Consider the following 22074-nt stretch of genomic DNA (forward strand, 5'->3'; position numbering starts at 1 on the left):
TTTTTGACAATCTTTAAAGTCATTATTCAATACATTGTTATTGTTAAATAAATATCGTCAAATAATCGAGATCTCAATTTCAGTGAAAATAATCGTGATTATCATTTTTGCCATAATCGAGCAGCCCTATCGTGAATCTTTTCATTTTAGAACTTTTCCTTTGACTAAGCGGCTAAAATGGCACCAAAGGGTGGCAATGACGTTATTTTTCAGCACGATCCCAAACACGCTGAAACATGCAGTAAAAGCATTCCTGGATAGAAACATGTTATCACGGATTGGGCCTCCCAGAGCTCGCAGCTCAACATTATTGAAGCAGTAAAATCAGACGAGCCTCAGAGGCTTCACACCATTTACCGACTTACAACTTTGGTAGAATTGTACCAACTCTGTTTTTTCTTACAATCCTTAAACTATTTATGTTTGCACGTTTCAATAAATTGCAGCATCCATTTCCCATTTTCCTACTGAAATATGAATAAATGAGCGGTGGCTCCAGTTTTTCATGAAGACACTCACTGCCATATTCTCTTAGCTGCAATCCCAGTGGTGTAGAACAGCCTGAGTGCAAATATACAACATAATTCAAACTGGGAAAGAGGCTTACTTGCAAATTTGATATAAGGTCAACAAGGACGAGGCTCAGGTAGCCTGTTCTCAGGATATTTCTGTGTTAAAGCTTATGGAACAATGAAATTGCTTTTAAATTGTATTCAGCCAAAAGAGAGAAAAACAGTGTAGAAAGCTGCAGCTTAGAATCTGCATTTCTTACTGGTGTTTGTCAGGGACAGATGAACCTTCACAAGCTCCCTAAAAGTTTTCTGGGAATCTGACACCGTCTTCCAGAAAATCGATTGGTCACTCTCGACTGATGGGTCTAAGGTAACCTGCCCCAGAGCAAGCCGAGAGTGCAGCGTACGGTATCATGCTAATCTGCTCCGGTGTAAATGTAAACCATCTCACAGTACAGGCTTCTGTAGAGGGAGGAGCTTAATGCAGGGCTTGACCACAGAAACACACCTGGCTAAAGCCTCACTGTCAGTACTCCTGCACAGATTTACAGATTACTGTGTATACTGTGGACTGTTTCTCCCTGTGTTATAATGTGGCAGCCTGCCCTCCTCACTACCAAAACAAACACATGTACACACATGCCTAAAAGGCCCAAAGGAGGCACGGGGCACTCTACGCCCTGAACACTTAATTACTGCACTCATTAGTGTTTGCATGTGTGTCTGCCTGTGAAAGTAAAAAAAAAGAAGAAGATGCAAGCGTGTTTGTAGCTGTTTATTTTCAGCCCATGTGAGTGTGGCGGTCTCTGCGTGGCCGTGTGTGTTCACTGAGTGGGTTTCTGCGTTTCTGTTTGTGACCCTGACCCTGTTTGTGCAATCTTTTGTAGTGAGCTAATGATGGAGCTTTTTGCACTGTATCTGCGAAGGCCTTGATCTGGATTAGAATACAGCTTTAATGAAGGGAAAGTAGGGCAGAAGTACACATATAAACAGAAGTAAACACAAATGTAGACAAACATGCACACAAACAAGAACTATCCGCAACCACAGCCTCAGCACCCGGCAGCCATCCAGAGACGTACCTGGGCACTAACAGGCTTTTTCTTCTTTTACTGCTTGTTTTTTCAGTTCAGTTCAATTCAACTTTATTTACAAAGCACCAAATCAAAACAACAGCAGCCTCCAGTCGCTCCACCACCATCTTTGCTGCTCTCTGTGAGTCATTATTCCATCTCTGCTCCAACCAGCTTCATGACCACACTTCTTTAAAATATATTTTACATGTTTATCAAGGTGAGCTATTAGTAACACATAGAAGTCAGTCACACACACACACAAATACAAACTGACCTTCCACTGAAGGGGTGTTTGGCTGGCCGCTCCACCCCTGCTGGCCTCTCCACAGTGGGACCAGCTGCCTGCAGAGAACAGACACAGAGCAGACATTTGAAACAAGCATCAAAATAAAATCCCCACAGACAAAAATTATATGTATACTGTAGACATATGGACAAATTAAGTAATTACGGTTTAAATAAAAGTGTAATGAGTGACTAAGCCAAGGAAGTTTATGTATTTTGATATAAACTGTCTAAAATTCAGAGTTTAGCAAAAGAAAAGAACAAAGAAATGAGTGAAGTGAACAAATAACAATTCATATATGAAGCCGATCCTGTTAGAAGGTAAACACAAGTGTGAATCACATTTATTATACCATAGTGTAAAGTTTGCATAAAGCCACAGGTCTGTCAGCCGACGGGACTGACCCGACTGCTTCTGCCTGTAAAGCTGACTCATCATCAGACTGGGAAACGCACCTCGGCAGACCTGGCTGGGCTTCGGGTCAGTGCTGGTGGAAACGAGCTCTCGCAGATGCAGGATCAATGAAACAATGTAACTGGTCGATTTCTCCTCAGAGTAGACATTTAAACTTCATAATTCAATAAAATCAGAAAGAACACATCCACAAAATCCCATTTTTCGTGAAGCCTAATACTTTTGGACATTTGGATGTTATCAATCAGTCTTTAGTGACAGACTTTACGTTCATTATTTTAATATGTTTTTAGAATTTAGACTTCTAAAAACTACACAAACTACACTTGCAAAGAACTGAAGATTTATTTTTATATGAATTTTTATTATTATTTGTAAGAATGACCCAAACTCACATATGAATATTGGTGAATATCACAGGGGGACATCAGACCCGAGAGCATGCTTGTCTGAGCATATGGAGACAAACACACGCAGGTCAATAAGTCTCTTCGTTGGTGGTAGACACTAATGGACTCATATGACCTTTAACCTCTGACCTCAGGCCCCCCAATACTGCCACATGACCTACTCCACCTGTCAGAGACGAAGAGATGGAACGAAGAGAGGCTGAGAGGAAGACAAATGAGACCAGGGCGAGGAAGAGCAAGGAAGAAGAAAGTCGGGGCGAGTCACGAAATCCACGTAAAGTCAGAGACAACAGGTGACGCGACAAGACGAGGAAGGCAAGGTCACGTTCGCCGCAGAATGACAGATAGCAAACATATGTTTGCTGTTTGGCGGCTTGCAAATCAATTAGTCTGGCCTGGCTGTCGATGCCGTCACGTGAGCTTAATTAGAAACAGGATGACAGGTAACATTAATTATAGTAACCTCCTGTCATAACAGTCACTCGTATATTAACTGCGAAGCCCCTGGTGCTTAATTGTATGTCTCATTTAATAAATGTGTGTAGTAACAGCCTCTCTCACTCTGTGTCTCTTTGGAAGAGCAACATATTAATTACAAAAGGCCACCGATGTATGTTACTTATCAGAGGCTAATTTAAAACAAGTAAATGAATCTGAACGAATAAATGTTTCTCATTATTCACACTGACACGAGCGCGTTCCTCTGAACACTTCTAATTACAGACACTGAACCTCTTGCAGTTTGGAAACTGGAGTCGCTGCTCTTATTTGAAGGAATTAGCTCGCTTTCATGATGATAATCAGGTTTTTTTGAAACATTAACAATAAAAGTTCATTTAGTTTTTAGAGGTTAGAAGTATTAACAAAGCTGCAAATTCAGCAGTGTCAGTAAATCACAGCCCACAGAGGAATTAATAATTATAAGAAATGTGAGACATTCCCACAAAGACGGACAGTTTAATTGGACGAAAAGTAAAAGTTTATTAAAAAATAATGATTGAAAGATCTAAAGCTTGATAAGAAATGAAAGATATATTTATTCAATGACAAAGATTTATTTGAAATATGTTGAGGACTACTGCAGGGAAAAATGAATATATTAGTCTGTCAGAATTGGACAGCTTAATCAATACTTGGAGCATTAATGGTTCTCCAAAACGTGTAGAATAAAGAAGCAGATTTTCCATTTTGACTCAGTGATGGATAATCCTTGAATAACTATGCTTTTAACAAATGGGCTGCAAGCGTTTAGCGTTCATGGTCCAATCTAATAATTGCTAAAAGCGGATAAAAAGAGCAAACTATTAGTGATATTACTAATTATTGAATGACCAATCAGGCTAAGTGTTCCCTGAAAATGCTACCACAGCCGGTATGATAAATTAGTATTAATGCATTCTGTGTCTGCGTGTGCACTTTATGTGTCTTCATCTGTATGAACGTGACAAAGCCAACGCCATCCGTCTTCCCTTTGGTAATGTGCATGAATAAATATGGAGTTGTTTTAATTCTGAACAGCAAAGGAAACAAAAGCACTGAGATATAACATTTAAAAAAACAAATTAATTAATGAGAAAAAATATTAAAGTTAATTAAACTATTCTTTAATGTTTTTTTCTCTGCTGAAATTTTTAAATTGCAGCAGGTAAATGAAACAATGAAGCATGAAACACACACTACAGCACACACGTGCTGAGTGAAGTGTGGTTTTTTTCACTTGGGTGTTAATGTAGTTTTTAGTGCACGTCAGAATCATTTAGTGCAATTAATGAAACCAAGTTCAGTTCAAAACAGAATCATTAATTCAGTACTTAAAAACAACAACACTGATTCAGTTCATCTGGAGGCAACAACTTCAGCAGGAGGAACCTTCCATCGTCCAGGTGAGCTCTTTGGTCTCAGCTGACTGCAGGTTTTCCCGGCCGTGTAACAGGCGTTGACACACTGCCATAACCACTAATGGCTATGATTACTATACACAGAGACCTGGGGGTGACTGCAATCACAGCATTGTGAGATAGTATAGATTTACTCTTAGACCCCCTCCTCGGTTCGGAGTCGGTTTACTCCTCGCTCAAACCAGCATTCCTCCCTGTTCACCATGTGGACTGTGTGGGCGTGCAGTCAGCGGAGACAAAGACGTCCATGGATGAGTAATACAGGTTTCTCCCAATGAAAACACTGTGTCTAGATAAACTGAATCAGCTGTCTGGAATTTCCTTTCCCGGATAAGTGGACATGTACTGCGACATCTCAGGAAAAGGTTTAGGAGAGGTGCGTGTTCACCACTGTGCTGCAGCATTTCTTCTTTGAACAGGCCAACTGATGATAAAAGCACAGACACCGACTGGTTTGAACCACAGACTAGCTGCAGTGACATCATTATTTGGTTTTTACCGTTAGCATCATTACCATTCCCATCTCGGTTTCCCAAAACCACACGTGACAAGGAGGCTCGGGTCTGACTGTCAGACCTCTCGCTCATTGGCTGATGACCTGTGATAGGCAACACGTTAGCCAACAATCACATCATGGATAATATGGAGAATATTCAATATGACCCGAAAAAGTGAATGAGCCCATAAACTCAGCAGCAAAGTGTTTACAGAGTCCAAGACAGAAGCCAAGACTTCCCAAAGGCTTCTACAGGACTAGAAGGGGTTTTTGTTATCACCGCCTGGTGGTCTTCAAACAAAATGCAGGCCTAGCACACAGTGGTCGGCCTCAACGGCAGGGGTGGGCAACTCCAGGCCTCGAGGGCCGGTGTCCCTGCAGGTTTTAGATGTGTCCTTGAACCAACGCAGCTGATTTAAATGGCTAAATTAGCTCCTCAACATGTCCTGAAGTTCTCCAGAGACCTGGTAACGAACTAATCATGTGATTCAGGTGTGTTGACCCAAGGTGAGATCTAAAACCTGCAGGACACCGGCCCTCGGGGCCTGGAATTGCCCACCCCTGCTCAACGGGCTGAGTCAGGGACACATGTCAATGCATACGGACCACGCCCCTAACCACAGCATCCAGGTGGATGAGGACTAAACTATTATTTTCCATCAGGTTGGAAACGTCCTTTTCAAAGCTGTAAAGTTGCTCATGTTAACACGGAGTCTTTGGAGATGGGCTTGTGTTTGCAGACAGCCTTCAGCAGCCTTCACTTAGAGGCACTGCAGCTGCAGTTTGTGCTGTTATTCCAACACTGGCATCATTTCTCAGCTCTGGTTACTTTGTAAGCTTTATTTGAAAGCCAAATTTTTTGCTATTCTTTAACGATTTCAGCTGCTCACCAGTTATTTTCATAATGCTCCAACTGGGCGGGATTGTCTGACTGGAGTAAGCGACATCTCTTCTGTCTGGATGGCAGCTTATGGAGCTTAGGTTTATGTTATATCATTAGGAAGTAATGATTCCTTTACAAATATGGAAATTCATGATAAAAATCTTCATATTATTGTTTATTATTAGCACATTTTTGAAACTATGCATCCACACAGTCTGGCAAACTCCTCCCCAGCTTCACATCTGAAAGACTTTCTCTCTCTGGAACGCCCTTTTTACACCCACTCATGTTTCTCATTAACCCCATTAGCTGTGATTCACTCCACCAGGTGTTATTTTTCTTTGTTTGGGGTTTTTCCTCCACTTGTACAACTTTTCATCATTTTGTTCCCCTTTTTTCATGTTTTTTATGTTTTTCACATCAATTTTTAGAATGATGCTTTTCAAAAACACGTTTTTCAGTTTCTGTCCAAACACTGTTAATAACACAGTTATAGATGTGTATATGAAAAAATAAATTCAATGACAAACATGCATGAAAGGTGGCACAAAAGACATGATGAGACATGCAGACATGCACACACCCAGGTGTAGCATTAAAAATAAGTGCTGCAGTGTCCCTGTGGTATTCTAGACAATAATAAGCACCCCCAGCCCGAGCAACACATTTTTACCAACACGTATCCCTGCCTGTGTGTGTCTGTGTGTCTGTTTCCGTGTGCTGTAAGCATGATAGACAGTAAGAAAGGGAAAAGTGTTTTTTTTGGTGTACTGTACTCGTTTGAGTCTGGCATTTAGAAACAAAGAGCTGCACCAGTAAATCTTTCCAGGTCGAAATTAAATAAAGAGAGGGGACCAAGAGAAGGAGCAAAGACAGAGACAGGAGAAAGACAGAGAATTACTCCAAGAAGAGTACTTTCTTCCCCTCATCGCTCTCACCAAAAGGCCAAGTGACAATTTGAACAATTACCCAGAGCCATTACCTCTATCTGAACCGTGCTGCTTGAGAAGAGACAGATGAGCCAGTGACTGAGCGTGTGCGCGTACGTGTGAGTACGAGCGAATGAATCGAAGAATGAAGGACGCTGAAAGAGATAAAAAAAAGACTGACAGCGACTGAGAAAATAACGTACGAGGAAGAGACAAACAGAAAGAAAATTTCTTCAGAAAACACTCAGCACAGGGCCATTTAGCACTCCAGCACTTACATGGTAGTTACTGCAGCACAGCAGGTAGATGGAGGAAACCCGTGTGGCACCGACGGCTTAAAAAACACAAAGATGTGAAGGAAAAACGTGCAGAAAGAGAGATTTCTTTTTACAGCTGTGGTATGGTGGAACGATTGGACTTGTAGGTAAGGTGGTTAAATCTGATGTAACCGTTTATATTTGCAAACACACAGACAGATATGTGTTGGTCCTCCTGACCCGCTGACACATGGACTACATCTATTCTTGTGTTTTAAAATCTCTGCTGTACAATTATCCAACCCTGTAAAAAGAACAGCTCAAAGACAACATAAAAGCATAAAATTACCATGACATTCACGCCTATGATGAGTGTACGTATATGTGGATGTGTAAGAATTTCAGTATGATAGAAATGCAGCTGGGTTGGGTTTTGGTCCGGGTATGACTCTTTTAACATAACACAATGTAGTTATTAAAGACAATAAACATTAATTCACAGTAATAGGAGTAATATAAGAAAACTACAGTTCTGAGATTTTATGTGTGAAATAAGGGAAACCTGAGGAGCTGATATGATCTATAACAGAGAGGACATATGCTGTTGTGTGGTCAACCAATATATAAGCACCTCAAAGCCTGCTGCATTACTGACATCCTGTAATATTTCATATCAGTAGCTGCACGAGTGACAGCAGCTTAGTTGTACAGAGTGGAAATTGAGTTTAGAATAACACAATCTGTGGGCCTAACCTCCTTACCTTATTTCTCGAGGAAAGATCAATGTTATTAGAGATAAGGTGTATAATGTTTATTATGGAGTTTACTATGAGTGCCAAGCTGTGGGTTACTGGTCTATTTCTCATCTCACCTGTGTGAAGTCAGTGTAACAAAACTCAACAACTACCAACAAGACATGAGACAACAGGTGCAACCAGGTGTCGTTGAACTCTGCAGGACAAATGCATGTAGCATGGAGACTGACCACCTCTGAGGACCAACCACAGTCCCCTAAAGCACTAAACCCTGCAAACAGAGAGGTCTGTGGGGAAAACAGCGTGATTAAGAAAGGGTGTTTGTCCAGTCAGGAATCTCAAGGGCTCAAGGATCACTACTCAGGAGTCTAATCAAGCACGGGCTTCCTTTAACCAGCGGACTGGAGGGACCTTCTGAGTAAAAAAAAGCCACAATAACATGTCAGGACTGCATGTCTACACAACAAGCACACAATAATGATTTTATTTATTATAATATTCTGTTAATGCGTGTCAATTATTAATGAACAGGTTATTTAATTATCAATGATGGGATAAAGCATTAGAAAATATATTAAACTTTTTTGTAATGAAGAATTTTAACGCTTCAGTTCAGTTTTATTACACAGCGCCAAATCACAACAACAGTCGCCTCGAGGCGCTTTATATTGTAAGGTAGACCCTACAATAATACATACAGAGAAACCCAACAATCATATGACCCCCTATGAGCAAGCACTTTGGCGACAGTGGGAAGGAAAAACTCCCTTTTAACAGGAAGAAACCTCCAGCAGAACCAGGCTCAGGCAGGGGCGGGGCCATCTGCTGTGATTGGTTGAGGTGAGAGAAGGAAGACAGGATGAAGACATGCTGTTCAGTGGTTCAAAAATTTGTAATGACATTAAGGCTAACAAATGAGAGCATTAAATAACTTGTTTTACTTGATTAATTTAATTATTTGGATACATGTGTATAGAAAAGAAATATATCTTTAATTTGTGCTTTTGCAGAGCGGCCCACAACATTTGAGCAGTGGAGTTGTGTGGTACTTGTTGTAATTTGTTATGTGAAACGACAAAGACTGTCACATATAAAGAAGTATGTGTGTCCACTTTACAAGGACAAAATTGGCCTCAGTCACACACTGAGGTTTCTGCCAGCCGCTGTGAAAACGATCACTAAGGCTACGTCCACACCTAAACGCGTATTTTTGAAAACGCTGATTTTTCTATGCGTTCGGGCCTTTCGTCCGCAAACAGTGTTTTCATTCACTGACAACGGAGATTTTTAAAAACTGCGTGTGGACGAGGAAAACAGAGATTTAGTCACGCACGTCGCGCTGTGCGCCATGTTATTGTTTCCATGAGATGAATTTCTACAATGGCAGATGCAGACAAAATATGATTTGCTGTTAATCTTCTGCAGTTTGTTCTCTTTCCCTCCCAGGCTTCCAGACCTCTCATTGGCCAACATTTCTACACGGTTATAATTATATCGCCACCTGCTGCTTCGGCATGTTCTTGACAGTGTTTGACTTTGTTTTTTGCGTTTACGTGTGGACATGGTTCTTTTTTAAACAAAAATGGAAAATCTCAGTTTACAAAAATACCCGTGCACATGTGGTTGTAGCCAAAAGCTCCGTTTACACGGACCAGTGAGTGACTCCACTGGTAACCACTGCTCACCTGGAAAAATATGTATTCCTGAATTGTTTAGCTGAAGGCTGCTGGCAGTCGTCAGTGTTAAAATGGTGGCAAAGAGGTTTCTGCTGCTGCTGCACCAAAAGCCTCCTCGTGATTGCTTTGGTTGCCAGCAGACTGCTGCAGTCCTGATCATGTGCTTGATAGACGCTGACGTGTCTGCAAAAGCGAAGCCTGTTTGATTGGTTGTTGGCTGCAACGCTAAGGCACAACTTGGAAAGTAAATGGGGAGTTGCAGACAAAGTACAGTAATTCTTTAGGTTTTAAAACGAGTAAGTAATGTGTAATATATGTTTCAAATAATCTGCCCAATGCTCTTGGAATAAACAGTGTAACATGATAATGAAGGTTATAGATTAAAGATGGCAGAGCTCGATCAACGTTCAATTTGAATTCAAGCTAGTGAAATTAGCTGTTCTCCATTAGATGGATGTTGTGTTTATCGCGCTACATGTAAGCAGATGTATCAGGTCATCACTGCACTTGTGCATCCTATATTTCTGGGTCAGAGTATTCAGATGGGACAAAGAAAGGAAACTGAAGAAATGCAGCCTCGACAGACTGACTGTTTTTAAGAAGAACACGAGACTAAAAAGAAGTGCAAACAGCTTCAGAGAAGAACCCAAACATGACAGACAACAAACGGTTAGTATTCCTACAGCAGCTCCTTTTGTGTTTACTTTGGATTAACTGTGAGTCCAAATTAGTCATTCTGACACAAACTGGGTCAAAATGTTAAAAATGTAAAAAAAAAAACCTGCATACACCACTGATTCACCCACAGGACACCTGAGCTTGCTGTTATAAACGTGTAACCGTGTGTTAAACATGACAAACACGAGCAGCGCACATCAAACAAAACACTTTAAATGACAGGATTGTGCATGCAATAATGTTGCATTTACATTCACATCATTGTGTATATGCACAGTGTATATAATGCTTTCCTACATACATTAAAAGGCCAGACATTCATAATAATAACAGCAGACCAGGCCAACTGTGAAGTATTCCCACTACTTTCATTTATGCTTCCAACTAGAAAAGAAACTATGAATTTTCCTTATACGATGAACCCGGCAGCATCAACATTAGACGTTTTCATGCTCATATAAACTTTGAATGCTATACTCTTTATGAGCTTTATGAGCAGTGGGGCAAATATAGCATTTGTCCCTGGACTGCTGCTACAACAAAAGCCACAAGGGTATAAATATCTCATCGTTTCTCCTTTTTACAACAGCATTAGAAGGAAGCTCACAGTGCCCATGATGAGACATTAGAGTAAATCAATAACTTACAAAAGCTATTCAAACACATTTTAAAAAGATAGTATAACTTTGGAAGAACCTAATGATACCAATTAGTTCGACTTTAATAAATATGCCGTGGTACGTGGTGTCATACAGGAGTTAGCCGGTGCCTATTTAACACAATATATCACAGTTCTTTAAGAGCTGTTGAGGAATTAGGAAGAAGAAGACTGTAAATATCCCGCTAACAACAGTGAATGTATACTCAGCCATTATGTGTATTTCCATAATAGAGGAACATCTGGACTAACCACACTTAACTTGAACTGCTGAAGCTTCAGGAAAACTTTGGAGAGCATTATTGCACCGACCAAGCACTGATCATTTAGCCTCGTACACCACAGGTGTGCCTCAGGGCCATTCAGCTGAGTCACAGGTAGACCAGCCAAGATCTACTCCTGTGCATATATATATGAACATATAACTATTGTTTTAATACATACCAGAAAAATCCTTGAAAAATAAGTATTACCGTATTTTTATATTTTAGTTTTAGGTCTTTAAGTGTGTTTCTGTGTGTTGTGTGTTGTTCTCTCTTTTTTTCTCCAGTGGCCTTAGGGTCTTACCATCAAAGTGTTGTCTTCCATGAAGGAGGGCTCAGACTCTGCTGGTTGGGGGCTGAGGGCAGAATCACTGCTGCTTCGCACCAGCAGGGGTGTGTCTATAATAAGCATACAGAGGACAGCATCCAGTCAGCCACAGACTTAATGCGCAGATACTTAAACATTAATTGTAAGTTGATGAGCGTACACTAACAGAGACATGTACGTGTTATCTGCAACATGATGCAAAATCAAGACGAGTTTGAAAGTGAGAAGATCTGCCGCCCAAAGTCATGGTTATACATACACGAGTGCAGAAATGTGTGTTCGTTTATGCAGCTTGAGTGTGCACACTAATTAATTACTCAAAATGTTTGAAGATGTTCAGCAGCCCGTAAATCAACAACTTTTCCCTCATTTCTATCTTTCCATAAGCTGTGTTCAGGAAAAAGCACATAGCATGAATCTAACCACCAACTAACCACACAACAGTTGGTCTGAAGCCACATTAACTCTGCTCCTCTGGTAGCTTCTCTGTCTGTCAGTCCAAAATAACAGACAGTGCCTGGCTCCAGAGCCAGACAGGCGAAAGGGTTTATCACAGAAAAATAGGAACGCACACGGAAACACACATAAATGTTACGTTCTGGTCACAGCTGGGACGTTTTCCTGAGATTTAATGTGTTAATTTTAAATGTACAGCTACAGCAGCTGTACACTGTAATATAAGACACATTTTACAAGTCTGTGGTTTTAGATTGGGATTGTTTAGTGTGTAAAGTCCAACTTTGTAGATTTACAAATAGGTTTGTTTAAATAGCTATAAATTTACACTCACTGGACAACTTTAAAAGTTCACCCTGCTAGGAGCAGGTGGATCATTCCTTCATGGTATGGATTCAACAAGGTGCTGGAAAACCCTCAGAGATTTTGGTCCATATTGATATGACAGCATCACGCAGCTGTGGTGGGAAACAGCTGTTACGCCGCATCCCTAAGGTGCTCTATTGGATTGAGATCTGGTGACTGGAGGCCATTAGAGTACAGTGAACTCATGATAGAGCCCAGCTAGAGATGATTTGAGCTTTGTGGCATGGTGTGTTATCCTTCTGGAAGCAGCCATGACAGTAAGGTCCACTGTGATCATAAAGAGATGGACATGTGTGGAATTTAAATGACGCTTAATTAGCATTATGGGTCCTAAAGAGTGCCACAAGCCCACACCGTTACACACCCACCCTGAACAGCTTGATGTCATTTACACCAAATTCTGACCCTACCATCAAAATATTAAGAAATAGAGTCTCGTTAGACTCAGAACAGTTTCTGAAATCTTCTTAGAATCTAGTTTTGGTGAGGCCGTGCGAATAGCAGCCTCAGTTCCCGCTCTTAGCTGGCAGGTGTGGCGCCCGGTGTGGTGTTCTGGTGCAGTACCCCATCTGCTTAAAGGTTTAAGACGGGGTGGGCAATTCCAGGCCTCGAGGGCCGGTGTCCTGCAGGTTTTAGATCTCACCTTTGGTCAACACACCTAAATCACATGATTAGTTCGTTACCAGGCCTCTGGAGAACTTCAGGACATGTTGAGGAGCTAATTTAGCCATTTAAATCAGCTGTGTTGGTTCAAGGACACATCTAAAACCTGCAGGGACACCAGCCCTCGAGGCCTGAAGTTGCCCACCCCTGGTTTAAGATGTTGCGCTTTTAGAAATGCTCTTCTGCATACCTTGGTTCTAAAAAGTGGTTAATTGAGCTACTGTTCTCTTCCTATCAGCTCAAACCGTGAAGACACTAAAGATGGCTGTGCAGAAAGACCAGCAGATCAGCAGTGCATGAAACACTGAGACCAACCTAACAGCTATGCTAGGTCAAAGTCACTTAAATCCCTTTTCTTCTCCCATTCGAAAGCTTGGTTTGCACCGAGGCTTATAAGGTAACTGCATTAACAAATCAGCGAACAGGTGAGTGAATATTTACTTAAGTGGGATGTATTTTGTGGAACACAAGCCGTATTTAGCAAATTTGTGAATACCATCCAAGTAAATATAAGAGCTGGCATTGGGTTTAACGACCCTCAACTTTGATGCAACAACCAATGGGAGCAAAGAAGACCAGTGGTCATGTGCTATGATGTGCATGTGCAATTTTCTCACCCTCTCCAGGACAAGCACATTTGTAAATCTAATTACAAATTAATTCTTGTTAACATAAATCAAAGTTTGTAGGGATTGAACCGCCACGCTCCCCCGGTGAGGAAGGACGTGGCGACACTGAATGTGTGATGTATCTGCAACCAGAACATCACAGAGCTCTAATGTGTGACACGTTAATGTATACACTGATGTTCATGCATATATGGTTGATCTGCACATTTGTTTGTGCAAGAAGCTGATATATGATAGTGTTTTTGTCTTTGCATCTCATCACCCCTTCACATAAAAAAATCACTTAAAAGAAACGGATAAATGAAACACAGCGTGCTTTGCTTTGTGCAGAACGGATAAAATGTGAAATTGGAAGAAAGAACTGCAAAACTAAAGCCAATTACTGAGATTTATTAGCAGTGGCATTACTATGACATGTGTGGTATACTCCCAGACCTTAACTCTACCCCTCCCACTCATGGGGACCATCAATCCATACATACATTAAGAACACTGTCATGATAGTGTCTACAGTTCAATAGGGAATACTATAGTAAGGTGGTGGTGAGGGTGGAGGCAACTCTATATGGTCGCACTACTCAGAAAACATGCCAAATGGTATTTGTAGGGTCATTTATTGATCATCACAAAATGGACCCTTGGTGCTCTTAAGTCGGGCTGGGGGATATGGATTACATCAAAACTTCAATGAATTCATCTCCTCAAAGGAAGCAATGAAAGAGGGATAATGGATGGAGGACAGAAGTGGTGAAAATGAGGAAAATATATAAATATATATAAAATATGAAAAATACGACTATACTGTAAATACTGAAACATAAAACAATAAAATTGGTTAAAATAAGATATGTGGCATATTCCAAAAGATATTCTAATTTAAAGAGAATTCTAGATTTTCTAGTCACTAATGTCCACTTCCTGACAAACTGTGGTGTGTAATGATGACAGCATGATTATGAGAGTGGATCTTACACTGAATGTTTCTCATCTAAATATAATCAATGTGCTTAACCTCCTAGGACCTGGTGTCCACATATGTGGACATCACATTTTGGATTGTCTAGACCACAATACTAAATTTTGCTCTACAAGGGCCTGATATCCACTTACAAGGACATTACACTGCCACTGTTCTATCGAAATTTAAAACAAACTACCTCATATGTGGATATCAGACCCTTGTAGAGCAAAATCAGGTAAAAAGATAATTCTTTGTTTTTACATTTTCATCACGCAAAGAGAAATTAAAGATGCATGCCACGAAAGAGTTCGGGTCTTAGGAGGTTAAATGTTGTTAGTTATTAGATAGGAGTAAGAGGGTGGATGGACGGATGGACGGACAGATGGATGGACGAATGGATGGATAGACGGACGAATGGATGAATGGACGGATGGATGGATGGATGAATGGATGAACGGACGGATCAATGGATGGACAAATGGATGATGGACGGATGGAAGGATGATGGACAGATGGATGATGGATGATGGACAGATGGATGACGGACGACTGGATGGATAACGGCTGAATGGATGGATGGACGGACAAATGGATGGATGGAAGAATGGATGGACGGACGACTGGATGAACAGACGGATCGATGGATGGACGGATGGATGATGGATGGATGATGGACAGATGAATGATGGACAGATGGATGATGGATAGATGGATGGATGATGGACAGATGGATGATGGACGGATGGATGACGGCTGAATGGATGGATGGATGGACGGACGACTGGATGAACAGACGGATCGATGGATGGACAAATGGATGATGGACAGATGGATGATGGACAGATGGATGATGGACGGATGAATGGATGATGGACAGATGGATGATGGACGGATGGATGGATGATGGCTGAATGGATGGATGGATGGATGGATGGACGGACGGATGGATAGACGGACGAATGGATGGACGGAAGAATGGATGGAGGGAAGAATGGATGGACGGACGACTGGATGAACGGACGGATCGATGGATGGACAAATGGATGATGGACGGATGCATGGATGACGGCTGAATGGATGGATGGATGGATGGAAGGAAGGAAGGATGGATGGATGGATGACGGCTAAATGGATGGATGGATGGATGGATGGACAACTGGATGAACGGACGGATCGATGGATGGACAAATGGATGATGGACGGATGGATGGATGACGGCTGAATGGATGAATGGACGGATGGAAGGAAGGATGGATGGATGGATGGATGACGGCTGAATGGATGGATGGATGGATGACGGCTGAATGGATGGATGGATGACGGCTGAATGGAAGGATGGATGGCTGATGGACAGATGGATGGCTGTTACTGGTTTAAAAGACTTCCAGGACAGTTACACATACATTATTAGCATGTTTGTGTATAAAGGGTGAGATAAGAAAATTATATTCACTGTACCAAAAGCAGACAGTGATTATATCATGTATGTAGAATTAGGTCAATAATAGAAGTTATTCCATCCTGGTTTTTTCCTGGTTTAAAATGAGCCTCGGGGAGGTGAGCACACACTCGAGCATCTTTGGTCCATGCAGAGTTTATAAAGGTTTGGGTATTTTCATGTTATTTTTGACTATAGGATTTAAAGATATCCTCACTAAAGTTCCAGTGATTTACCTTTTGCTTGGAAGCTAAAACCTCTTTAGTACGTGTCAAATTTTTGATATGCAGGAAACACCTTGGAATCAAGGTAAGTGTGCCACTTACAGAAAACACTACAATCAGAGGTTTTTGACTCTTATGGGAAACCTTTCCTGATCCGTTCTAATGCTGATTATGTATCCTAGTTGAGGAATTTTAGCACTTTGATTCCTGATTTTAAGCAGTGTGGGCTCATCAGCCTCGATATTCCTGAGTCCCTTGTTTCACAGAATGAAATGTGTCAATTACTAAGTGAGAAAAAAAAGAAAAGAAAAATCCAGCAAAGTAAAACCAGAACACGAGGAAACGTGTAAGAGAGAGACAAGTGACTTAACTCAGAGCCCAAAGCTCAGACGGTGATAGAGGCCTAAGTCTGACCTTCTCCCGCTGACAGTGATAGTCTGCAGAGCTCTGTTACCTCTAATCTCCCGTGACAGTCACACATTACAGCTAATCTCTGCTGACAGGCGACCATACTGAAACAGACTAAACTTCCTGTCTTAACAGCGTCTGGATCATACAGTGAAGTCCTGCTTTACAAGTAAGGAAGGCCATATCCTACAAGCCGAAATGTCAATTCTTGTATTACTGTTCGAAATAAAACTAGTGGCAGCGATTGTGTGAAATTCAGTCTACAGAAGTGCGATGACCTGCTACCAAACAAAACAATGTGTTTATGACGTCTACTTTAAGCTGCAGAGAGAAGAATGGGGTCAATGAATGCAGAAATATCTCACTGTCACACTGTTTTAGAGACATTTTGCTAAAAGATTTAGAAATGTTAACATTTGCTTTGGCTAAAAGTTAGCAGACACTGTCCATAAGGTGCACAGTTTCATAGCAGAGTCAAAGACACTGTGACAGCTTTATACTCACAGGTACAGTACTGCTCCTAAACAAGAAAGAGGACTTGAAATAAGACAGAGACAGTGAGACAAGGCGAGAAAGACACAGGAAGGAGGAAAGTGATGCAAAGAGAGAGTCGTGCAGACAGGTCGGGCCAGGTAACACTGACCAGACAGACATCAGTTTCTACACTGCTCTTCCTGTGTTTCTATCTCAGCTCCGTCATCATGTTTTTATTTTTTTTATCTGTCCTGACTATCAGGTCCTGTTCTTTGTCTTTGCTGGAATTCACTCCTCGTGTGCAGAAAATGGCTCTGAACCTCATAAACACGTTTTATATTTTAAAATTACAGATTCTTTCTTCAAACCATCGACTGCATGAGTTCCTTTGTAATTTGGTGGAGGTTGAAACTTGTTTCTTTTCACTCACCTGTTTATGCACTGACCTGCAGGCTGCAGCTAAAAGGCAATGAGCTTCCTGAAGGACTTTTTGTTCCTGTCAGGAGAATCCTTTGAAATGGAATATTGAACAACACTGAGAATACACTGACCTCTCACAGTCTGTCAGGGCGAAATGGTTCCTCACATTTGCTTTGGGTTTTGTGACACCATGAAAAAGTCTGCCTCACTCACCAGAAATTACACCTTAAATAAATATGTTTGTAGACACTATGAAGTACTTTGTAATAAATTGAAGATAAACTGTTTAAATACACAAATAATAAACAGAAGTATTACATTTTAACCCTTTAAGACCTACCATAGAACCAAGTCCGCCAGAGCTTATATTATATTTTTACATGCTGTAGTGCCATTTTTTGGAGCATTTCAAGTTGATATACATCAATACAACCATTATAGCCCAAATTTTAATAATATGTCTGCATTAAGTGCATAGTAATTAAATACATTGCAAAAAAGTGCAATAAACTACAAAAAAATTTAAAATCGTTTTTGTTTTTTTAACATATATTTCTAGTTTAGAAATTTAAGAGGCTTATCCCTCAAAACTGTAAATACAAAAAAGTTGCACAAAATAGTTTCCCACCACAGAAAATTTATTTTGAGTGTCTTCATAGTTTTATTTTTGAAATACACCAATTTTTATATACTGCAGGAAAAACAAAAATAAATATTATACTGCAAATTTGCAAAAACACAGCATATGCATCAAAATAGCAGTGCAATTTTAGTTCTAAGCATCCCAGAAATGACACAGAAAGTCATAAAGTCAAACATAACTTTTAAAAACACCAGTATAGGCTTATGAGGAACTGCTGGTAAAAAACTACATTTCCGCAAAATGACGTCACTTCCGGTTTCGGGCAGGACATGGAGGACATGCGATAGTTCGTGCTGATGGATGAAGGAAGTGTTACAAACAGCTGATCGGATTGGCAAAGCTTGTTTCTGGAATATTATGTTTTTGTTGCTGCAAGTGCTTTTTATGCAGTTTTTGCAAAGCTGTATGTGGAAGGAAACCGTGACCTGGACCAAGCTGATGGCATAAGATGTAAGTACAACTCCTCCGGTTTCATATGCAAAAAAAAATATTGCGCTAGCTTACGTGGTTGCAGTGCTAACGCGATTTAAAAATAGTTGCGCAAAATGGAGCATGCCCGCTCCGATTGGCTTTAAAGGGTTAATATTCGCTATAAGATCATGTAACGCAAATCCCAAAACAACTGACTTGTCAAACATTACTCCCAAAATTTGAGAATCTTTAATGACAGCATGTGGTTATTATCCAGTAAGTTTTACTGGATTTAAAATTTGACTGTAAAACTAATATTTCATGTGACTTATGATCAGGATTCTTACTTTTGTTAAATCCATATAAGAGCGCAGCAGCACTGGAGCTGTTCTCTGAGTTACTCACACCAGTCTTTTTTACAGCACACAGTTAGCTAGCTAGCTAAGCAGTCATGCAGTTAGTTTTTCCTGGTTCCCAGAATTTGAACAGCTCAGGTCAGGTCAAGAAATTGACTGATTTTGGTCATGGAGAGCTCAGGACACCTTCGGCTTCTTCAGTGACAATTAGAAAGCTTCACTAAGTTTTATTGGTGTAAGCTGGGGTTCGCAGACAATCTGCTGTGGGGGTCAAACGATGTCCTCATTTCACATATTCTGGATGATCTGAGATAATCTGTGTAGCTTTTCTTTGCCTATATCAAAACCACTACTTCAAACTCGGTGGCTGTGCTGGTGGGGGCAGCGGTAGGTGCAGGTGAGGCTGTTTGGAAGTAGTTTTTTTTACTAAAAAACTACTTCCAAAAACTTTTACTACTGTTGTTCTTTGTTGCCGGCCTGCTCCACTCTGTGTCCGTATGTTTGTGGGAAACTCAAACTCCTACATTTATCCATCACAAATAAAAGTCAAACCCTCAATTTAACCCTGACCTAGTTGTTACCTAAACCCTGAAACAAAATCTGAACTCAGAAAAATGAAAAAATGCAGTTGCTGTAATGCTCTAAAACTCAAACAGGTTCTCACAAAGACAGCTGGACATGTTTTTATAAATAGACTCACTCATGCTGTAAATGTGAGCTACAAAAACATGGGTTACGCTCTTTTCAAACAGTGATTGCAATAGTACCCACTTGTCAGTGTAAGCTGCCTCATGCTTAAATATAATTGCCAACTTAGTCCACATTAATTGCTCCTTAAGTGCATTAAGAGGAATCAGTGTGTAGATCAGGAGTTATATTAGCAGCTGCAGTCTTTCACACGCAGGTGGTTCCCTGCTTAGTTTAGTCCATTTGGCTGATGTGAGCACCGACACACCGGCCTGTCAGAGTTCGCTCAGAACACATTTCTGCTTTAGACGGAAACACAAATATTACTCACTGGACTTGAGTGCTGAGGAATTGACTTCAATCTCTCCTCCCGTGATTGGCTGGAAAACCGAGAGCTCAGACTGGTAGTGGTCAGGACTCGGGGCCAGGCTTGTGTTAGCCGTGCTCCTCTGCTGGGCTTCATGTTCCTCATAAACAGCCATCAGCTTACAGGAAAACACACAAAATGCAGCAGGTTAGGTTTTCTGGTTTTGGTATTTTCACATTTAAACAATAACTGCAGCAGAGTAAAGCTTTAGGACATAATATCACAAGTTTTTTACTGCTTATTGTAGAAAACAAAGCAGGTTTAAGAGATAACAACCAACATATGGATATCAACAGTGCTCATACTTCACCATTAATCCGTAAACAGCCTGCTGGCTTCTTTAAATAAACCACAAACAATAGAAGCTCTGTTTGGTTTACTGCATGCACAAGCACTCAACATGTGTTACCTTGTGGATGAGCACGCTATAGAGGACATCCAACGAGCCCAGCATGCCTGTGACAGAGCGTGTCCTACTGATTAACCACTGACTGCATTAATGTCCTCTGTGCATGTGTGCGCACTGTGCTAACTCTAACTGGGTTATATAGTGGGATCCCTGTCTATTGAGCACTGCACCGAGTCTGTGTTTAGCCTAACGTTGCACAGAGCTCGTCCACACTGTGTTCTAGGGGCCTCCACGCACAGGCTGAATAGCCCTGTGTGTATGTGTGTATTTATGTGCATCGTGTCCATAGTGGCTAAGAGTAAAGAAAGGAGACTTTGCCAGCAAAGCCAGAGGCTTCATGTGACAGTGGACACAACAACAACTAGGATTTGTTTGCTGTCTCTTACTCAGGCAGATGCTAATATGTTCCCACAGTGCAATCTTTTTTTCATGGACTGGACTATACCAGTGTGTTTCTGTATATCTGGGTTCTTTGGTGAAATATTTTGATGTAAAGTTTTACTAAAAGTTACTGTAATTCCACAATCATGACATCACTGTTAGACTGTGTACAGCCCTTTCAGCTAGTGACAAATTGTCAACCTTCTGTAGAAGAGGCTTAGTGTGACAGGACTTAAGGACCTGCCTGAGTATCCACCTGTTTTTAGTCTCACAGTAATTCAAAGACACCTCAGTGTTTTCCCTGGGCTCACTGTTTGTGGAGAGGTCAGTGTTAACATTTGTTAGGATGCTATTATTTAACCTCCTAAGGACCTGGCGTCCACATATGTGGACATCACATTTTGGGTTATTAGACCACAATACTCAATTTTGCTCTACAAGGGCCTGATATCCACTTACGAGGGCGTTATACTGCTACTGTTCTATCGAAATTTTAAACAAATATCCTCATATGGCTCTTATTTTTCCTAAGAAACAAAAATCGGGTAAAATAAAAATCTGGTCATTCTTTGTTTTTACATTCATTGGGTCCCAATCAGCCCAAATATCAAAGAGAAATCAAAAATGCTGCTGTGGAAGAGTTCGGGTCTTAGGAGGTTAATGTAACAATTTGCTGTCAACTCAAGCAGTGTTATCTTTACACTTCTACGTCTGCTGCTCAACCTGAAGCTACATCAATAAAAACACAAATGGGGGCATAATAAGCAATTATTCAGCCTTTAACGCGTCTTTAAATGCAGTAAATACGACTTGAGATGAATAACTGTTTTAACAAATACTAAGTCAAGATGCAGAAGCAGCAAGTGAAAAACTACATACACCTGGGAACTAAACAGTTTGTGGAACCATTTTTAGCAGAAGTAACTGGAAGCACTCATTTCCTGTATGACTTTATCAGTCTGTGACATTACTGTGGTGGAAATTTGGCCCACTCTGCTTTATAACACAGACCCACCACAGCATTTCAATGGGTTGAGGTCTGGACTTTGACTGGGTCATTACACTAACTTCATTTTTTCTTTTTCAGCCATAGATGTGCAGATTCACAACTGCTCCTGGGATCATTGTCCTGCTGCATTGCCCAATTATTCCCAAGCTTTAGCTGTCAGACAGCTTCATGTTTAGCTCTAGAATACTTTAGTATACCGACGGGTTCAGGTCCTGTTGTGCAAAGTGATGTGTTGTGCAAATCCTGATCAAAC

The 22074-nt window shown here is 40.9% G+C and overlaps 1 protein-coding gene and 1 pseudogene across 4 annotated transcripts in view; both read right to left on the reverse strand.

Moving 5' to 3' along the window:
* Positions 1-22074, reverse strand: part of LOC102784822 (partitioning defective 3 homolog B-like) — a 214020-nt gene that overhangs the window by 148844 nt on the left and 43102 nt on the right. For 3 of the 4 annotated variants that reach the window (XM_087830172.1, XM_087830171.1, XM_087830174.1), the window contains exons 3-5: positions 19987-20140; positions 11496-11590; positions 1863-1930 (exon numbers count right to left, since the gene is read on the reverse strand). In XM_087830172.1, coding sequence (XP_087686298.1) covers positions 1863-1930; positions 11496-11590; positions 19987-20140 — 317 coding nt within the window. Of the gene's footprint in view, positions 1-1862; positions 1931-11495; positions 11591-19986; positions 20141-20431; positions 20533-22074 lie in introns of those variants that run through there. The other variant, XM_087830173.1, reaches the window with a different exon arrangement.
* LOC148098130 (uncharacterized) lies at positions 15058-17463 on the reverse strand (annotated as a pseudogene).

This window comes from Neolamprologus brichardi, chromosome 16, assembly GCF_056152115.1.
Source record: "Neolamprologus brichardi isolate AB-2024 chromosome 16, ASM5615211v1, whole genome shotgun sequence".
Lineage (NCBI taxonomy): Eukaryota > Metazoa > Chordata > Actinopteri > Cichliformes > Cichlidae > Neolamprologus > Neolamprologus brichardi.